This window comes from Papio anubis, chromosome X, assembly GCF_008728515.1.
Source record: "Papio anubis isolate 15944 chromosome X, Panubis1.0, whole genome shotgun sequence".
NCBI lineage: Eukaryota > Metazoa > Chordata > Mammalia > Primates > Cercopithecidae > Papio > Papio anubis.
In genome coordinates, this window is record NC_044996.1 from 126,014,334 (window position 1) to 126,021,356 (window position 7,023).

General features: G+C 43.2%; 1 protein-coding gene across 13 annotated transcripts in view; it reads left to right on the plus strand.

Annotated features, from left to right (window-relative positions):
• Positions 1 to 2,553, plus strand: part of SH3KBP1 (SH3 domain containing kinase binding protein 1) — a 355,843-nt gene extending 353,290 nt beyond the window's left edge. For all 13 annotated transcript variants that reach the window (XM_017953930.3, XM_021933130.2, XM_021933128.2 and 10 more), the window contains one exon: positions 69 to 2,553. In XM_017953930.3, the coding sequence (XP_017809419.2) occupies positions 69 to 110 (42 nt within the window). In that variant the 3' untranslated portion in view covers positions 111 to 2,553. The remainder of the gene's footprint in view (positions 1 to 68) is intronic.
• The last annotated feature ends 4,470 nt before the right edge of the window (positions 2,554 to 7,023 follow it).

Consider the following 7,023-nt stretch of genomic DNA (forward strand, 5'->3'; position numbering starts at 1 on the left):
TCTTTCAGCTTCTATAAAACCAGCCGATTCATTATGACTTTGTTCCATTCTTATTTTTCTCTTTCTAGATGGAAGTGAATGACATAAAGAAAGCTCTACAATCAAAATGAATACTTGATCAATGAAATGTCACATTATTCATCCTGAGTCCGAGACTCAAATTTTCTGCCCCAGCCAAAATAATCTTGTGCCAAAAGATTAAAGGTTTGCCTCAAAATGTCCCTGTTTGAAAGATTAGCACAAAAGTCTTGATAGCACAACACAAATTCCATCCAAGAGGAGAATCTTCCCCAGGGTTTAGTCCTGGGGCTGGCACTCGTTGTGACTTACACAGAGCAAAATTGTGCTAAAGGCTTTTCTACTCTGAGATCTCAATGCGAAATGAAAACTCAGGCAGTTTAGTCCATAGTGGTACTATTTTGATGATATTTTCCATTAATAAAATGTAATTTCAGATTATTCGTTTACAAGCTTTATAATTTTATGATTTTTTAATCGTGTTTTGTCACAGACTTCCCTAGTGTTTGTACTACACGTAGTCAGAAGCGAGTGTCCTTTTCTTTTGCTTCAGGCTGAGAGCTGCCTCACTCTTTGTCCCCCCATTAGGATTCTATTACATATGCAATTGTAGGTTCAACCTGTCCCTTCCCCTGCCAGCAAACCCCACCACCCTAAGAGAAATTTTAGCTTATATATGATGGTATATTTACAAAAAGAGAAAGAGAAAATCTGGTATTTGCAATGATCTGTGCCTTCTTTTTACCACCCTCTTGATTGGAGCTTTTGTGATGCAGCTACCATGATTCAAAAAAATTAAAAAATTAAAATTAAAAAAAAAATCTGCCACTTATCCAAGTCCACTAGAGGCCACTGTCTTCAAAGCTTCTCTCACCCTAGCCAAAGGTCCTAAGAGGAGACAGCTGTGAAGTTGGGCGTGCTCTGTGGTACCAGCTGTGACTTTTATATTTCTCCTAGTTTTAGGTTGTTCATGAAACTAGAAATGTCATCCCTGCTTGATTTTTCATCAGCCAAGTTAAACCCCTGCTTTCTGTCCTTTGCACCTTTTGCGTGAACAAAATATGCATTATTAAAGCAAAAATAAATAAAAGTAAAATGCAAATGAAAACAAGGGGGGGAAAGTTGTATTATTTCCTGCACTGGGTAACCCGTGTGTGTTATCGTTTAAACTGTATTCACATAATGTCATTTGCCTTGCTCACTTGTAACCCCTTCCTCAGATCCAAGAGAATGGGAGGAGGGTCATGTTGAAGTGTAGCCATTGGAACTTTCTTGCATTTATGGAGTTGCTTTTTATTTTCCAAGGAAACTGATGTTTGCCTGTCCGCTTTATCTTTGTAGTACATGAACAGTTCAGCCTTAGACTATGTAACTGTTTTCTCATCCTTAGCTGAAAATGAGGAGCCTACTGTATTGCGAGACTGTTCAGGGGTAGGGGTGGAGGGGGTGGTCCCTTAATGGCCCCTGAAGATGTTGGATGTGTTTCTCGAAAGCTGCTTTGTCTATTTCCTGAGTTTAACAGTGAAACTACTAAACATTAATAGATTTGCACAGCCACAAAGAATGAGAGTTAATGATACTGAAGAAGTGATGCAAAAAAATCACATTATTGGTCATTGATAGTGTTACAAATAAATGTCTCTTCCTTTCTCTTCTTCCCTCCCTCCCCCTGCCTTCCTCTTGCCTATGTGCTCATCCTTGCTACCTGAGGCTGTTATTTCCCTCCAAGTATTTACTTGAGCCCGAACACCTCAGTCTTCCTGGGTGGGGGCACAGTTAAGGGAAGGGAGTGTATAAGGAAGGAAACCTCACACCCTCCATTCCCATCCCTGGATATATTGCCTTTTCAGCAGCCTTGGGTTCAGTGTGCTTGGAGTCAGGAGTGCCAAGTTCCCAAGAGCAGCGTAAAATATCCCTGTACCCCTTGACAGTTTTAAGCATTTCTGCATTAAACTTGAAGATTCCAGAGATTCCCCACCACCTAATGATCTAAGAATGCAGATTGGATTCTTCGATGTTCAAATTTCTCATCTACTTATGAAAATCCCTAATTATATAGTTTTATATAACGTGTATACAGAGTAGGATTGTTGATTAAATTGAGCGGTTGGAACACCCTCATGGGGCACTGGCAACATGGAATGTAGAGAGCTGATGTCTTCCCCCTCATAGAGGCCATTGGCTTCCTTTGTATGAGGAGAGGGAGAAGTGATTCGGGAAGGAGAAGTTGGTATGTACAGCGTCACTGCTGCCCCTCGGGCTACCCAGCAAGAGGATTCTGCGTCAAGGAACTGGACGAGCCGCTACCCAAACAGCCACCATCTTTACTCTTTACAAAATGGACCCATCGAGAATGTTGAAAAGCTTGGAAGTATCACTTTTGGAAAAAAAAAAAATTATTTTGCATTCAGCATGGACTCGACCAGGCATCTATGGAGATTATTTTTTTGCTTCATTTTATAAAGTTGTATTTAGAAAAGTCTTAAGTATTGTGCTTTGTAAAGAAGATGATTAAAATGAAATTTTGTGAGAATAGTTTTGTTCAAAGTTGTCATGGTCCAAGAGGAATGATTTTTTTTTTTTTTTTTTGGAATACTATTTTTCTCCACTTTATACAATTTGATTTCTCTGGTAGAAATATCCTTAGAAGACATGGAATATAGTGCCTCCCCCCATCCTTCCCAAGTGAACAGAAATAATCTGTGAAATCTGTGCCTGTGAATTCTATTTTTTAAATTGTTCAGTTTTATACTCATATCTAATCAGAAAATGCCAGTTAGGTATAAATTCTTTTTTAGTGTAAAAATTTTGAAGTCATCATTATTCAAATAACTGTGTAAGGCCTTTTTTCTTTTTTGAGACGGGGTCTCTGTCACCCAGGCTGGAGTGCGATGGTGTGATCTCTGCTCACTGCAACCTCCACCTCCCGGGCTCAAGTGATTCTCCTGCCTCAGCCTCCCCAATAGCTGGGATTACAGGCGCCTGCCACCGCGCCTAGCTAATTTTTGTATTTTTAGGAGAGACGGGGTTTTGCCCTGTTGGCCAGGCTGGTCTCAAACTCCTGACTCAGGTGATCTGCCCGTCTCGGCCTCCCAAAGTGCTGGGATTACAGGCATGAGCCACTGCACCCGGCCAAGCCACTTTTATTCACATACAGTCCTCTAGGTGGCATGCTCAAGTACATGATTTGCTTTCTTCCATAAGGACATCCTGTATGTGTCCTCACACTTGTCTTTGCTTATTAGTGGCAGGATTTTCTTTCATAACCCGTTCCTTGATGGGAAAACTGCAGGATGTGTAATTTATTGCTCAAAGTCGCCACGGTGTATAAAAATAATTCCCAGGTCCCACAAAGGCCTTGGTATTGTAATGCGAGGTCATCGTGGTCCCCTTTTTGTGGTATGAGATTAGGTTTTAGTCCTCTAGTTATTTTAGCACAAATTAATATCGAGATGTTTTGGCACCAAGGGGGCTTGATGAAAGCTTCCCTCTTTGGTTTTGTACAAATGAGAACTGTAACAAAGCACGCATGCGTGGGTGACCGGCATTCAGCATGACTGATTGTGGCATCCGACAGAGGGAAGCCTTGGCACTTAGGACCTAAGCCCAGGGAAGAAGATGCTGTGCCCAAAATTAGCATGAGTGAAGGAGCACAATGGCCAAGCCAGAAATAAATATCAGTGGTGTAAGGACAGGCAAGGATCAGGTCTCTTAAGAGGATGAACTTTTCCTGTCACTCCTAGTCTTGTTCCTAGAGTCACCAAGGCTTGGTTCCCAATATGTGGAGCAGAGGCAGCCCATGCAACTGAGAAGAATCCATGAAGCTGGTACAGGTTTCCACGTGATGGTTTTACTTTATGCCCCCCCCCCCCCCCCTTTTTTTTTTTTATTCAAAAGACATGATTTTTTTTGAGGTGGAGTCTCACTCTGTCGCCCAGGCTGGAGCGCAGTGGTGCGATCTCAGCTCACTGCAATCTCCGCCTCCCGGGTTCAAGTGATTCTCCCACCTCAGCCTCTCAAGTAGCTGGGGCTACAGGCGCCTGCCACCATGCCCAGCTAATTTTTGTATTTTTAGTAGAGACAGGGTTTCACCATGTTGGCCAGGCTGGTCTCAAACTCCTGACCTCAGGTGATCCACCCACCTCGACCTCCCAAAGTGCTGGGATTACAGGCGTGAGCCACCGTGCCCGGCCTATTTCATGTCTTTTGAATTAATCCCAAATTGAAGCGGCTGTGGGGGCAGGCCCTTTCCACAAATGACAGCGTGCTCATCGTGTTTGTGAATTTGGAATTCGCAATAAAATGGGCTCTCCTTTTTTCTTGTTGGAGCAATAGGTGATAACTTATTTCAACCAAACAACAGAACAAGGTGATGTAGTAGGTTGTAGCTAGAATTTTCTGAGGACAAAGAAAAAAAACAAAAATAAATAAACTGAATTCCTGGCAAACCAGCTTCATGGAGCCGTTCTCTTTAAGTGGCAACAAGTTTAATTAAATTATGCAGATAATTATGTAACAATGTCATTTTACTCTTGAATGCTCCCTGTTCCCACCCACCCCATAGAATATTACCAGTTCTCCAGAAAGCTAAGATTTGTTAGCAAGCTTTGAGCTCTTTGATGGGAAGGTGCCCTGGAAATGCAAATTTTCATTATAGCTTCTATTAATTTAAAAAAAAAAAAAAAAAAGGCCAGGCGTGGTGGCTCACACCTGTAATTCCAGCACTTTGGGAGGCCGAGGCGGGCAGATCACCAGAGGCCAGGAGTTCGAGACCAGCCTGGCCAACATGGTGAAACCCCATCTCTACTAAAAATACCAAAAATTAGCTGGACGTGGCAGCAGTCGCCTGTAATGCCAGCTACTCAGGAGGCTGAGACAGGAGAATCGCTTGAACCCGGGAGGCGGAGGTTGCAGCGAGCCAAGATCACGCCACTGCACTCCAGCCTGGTAACAGAGTGACACTCTCTCTCAAAAAAATAAATAAAAATCAAAGTTTTAAGGGATTTACAAACCAATTTTTAAACTAACCCAGCTGATGAAAGCCATCCTGAAACCAAACGAAAAAATATGAAGAAATCAATAACATTTCCAAGGTTATTTCCCCCAGAGAAAAACAGATGTCTGGCCAGGCGAGGTGACTCATGCCTATAATCTCAACACTTTGGAAGGCCAAGGTGGGCAGATTGCCTGAGCTCAGGAGTTCAAGACCAGCCTGGCCAACATGGTAAAGAGCACAATCTCTACTAAAATACAAAAAATTAGTTGGGTGTGGTGGTGCACGGCTTTAATCCCAGCTATGTGGGAGGCTGAGGCACAAGAATTGCTTGAATCTGGGAGGTGGAGGTTGCAGTGAGCTGTGAGTGTGCCACTGCACCCAAGCCTGGGTGACTGGAGTGAAACACTGTCTCAAAACAAAAAAAAAAAAGAAGAAGAAGAAAACAGAGATGTCTTAGGAGACATACAGCAGATTCTTTTCAAGCATCATGAATATTTCCTAGACTCAATCTGAGAAAATCAAGAATTTGGCTGGGGCTGAAGCTCTGCCCTTGAATGCCAAAGGGAAATAGATGAATAGGGAGTAAACGGACGCCTGTATGAAATGCCTGCTCAACTCCCTGCTGTCGTCCCAAGGCAGCTCTCAGAAAATATTCTTTGTTCTCAATCAGGGCAGTTTTCTTGGAGGAAGTACATCTGGAAGGAGGAGAAGGACATGAATTGAGAGAGGAATTCTCAGAGGAAGCTTTAGGCCTGAAGGTAGAACTGATATCTGCTTTAATAGGGATGCATGTGGTGCTGAGAATCTGGGTGGAGTGATGAGGAAGACGAAACAGTACAGCTGAGGGTGACAACTTTCGGGGTAATTGAGGACACTTCACATGCTGAGGATGGGCCTGTCGATGAAAGTCCCACCAATGAATCTTCCATGTCTTAAAAATGTTTAGGCCAGGCCAGGCACGGTGGCTCACGCCTGTAATCCCGGCATTTTGGGAGGCCGAGGCAGGAGGATCACCTGAGGTCAGGAGTTTGAGACCAGCCAACATGGTGAAACCCCATCTGGCCAGAAAAAAAACTCATGGTACTGGCTCAGGAACTACTGAGAAATCTACTCAGATCCTTCTCCCTTAAGGAACAAAAGGCTATTCTGCATGGGGAAAGACATGGTCCGAGGGCCCTGGTGAATTACCAATGCAACTAGGGGAGGAAACTGCACTCAACTCTAGCTCTTCATCTCAACTAAAAACAATTCAATCTTCAGAGAAAAGGGCTTCAAGTCTATAGACTGAAAACACTCATAGATACCCACTGCAGCTGGGAGAAGGGAATGGGAGAGAGCTCTATCCCTGGAGGAGAAACAGAAACCATGTGAAGGTTACACCCGAGGCACAAGCCCACTGTGTACTCCAAAGACTGAAGCTTAGAATATTACAGAATCCATCCCCCTACCAGCTAACAAGCCTCCAGGAATAACAACAGCAGGGAGGACTGCAAGAGACAGACTTTGGGGAGCAGCACAAAGGGAAGTCCCAAAGCCAAGAGGGGTGGGGGACAAAAAAAGATCACTAGAGGAATCTGAAGTTTGTAATGTTCATAGGAAAGCAAATCTCAACACAGCCCAACTCCTGGCCAGATCAATATAAAGTCTCACACTAAAGGTTTATTATCTTAGTATCTACTGCCCTATATACAATGTCCAACTTTCAACAAAAAATTACAAGGCATGCCAAAAGGAAAGAAAAAGCATTCTGAAGAGGCAAAGAAGTGATCAGATTCAGACTTAGATATGGCACTGCTATTAAAGTATCAGAGATAATTTTATTGCGTTTTATTTATTTTTAGACGAAGTCTTGCTCTGTCACCCAGGCTGGAGTGCAATTACCTGATCTCAGCTCACTGCAATCTCTGCCTCCTAGGTTCAAGCAATTCTCCTGCCTCAGCCTCCCGAGTAGCTGGGACTAAAGGCGCGTGCCATCATGCCTGGCTAATTTTTTAGTTATTTTTTTATTT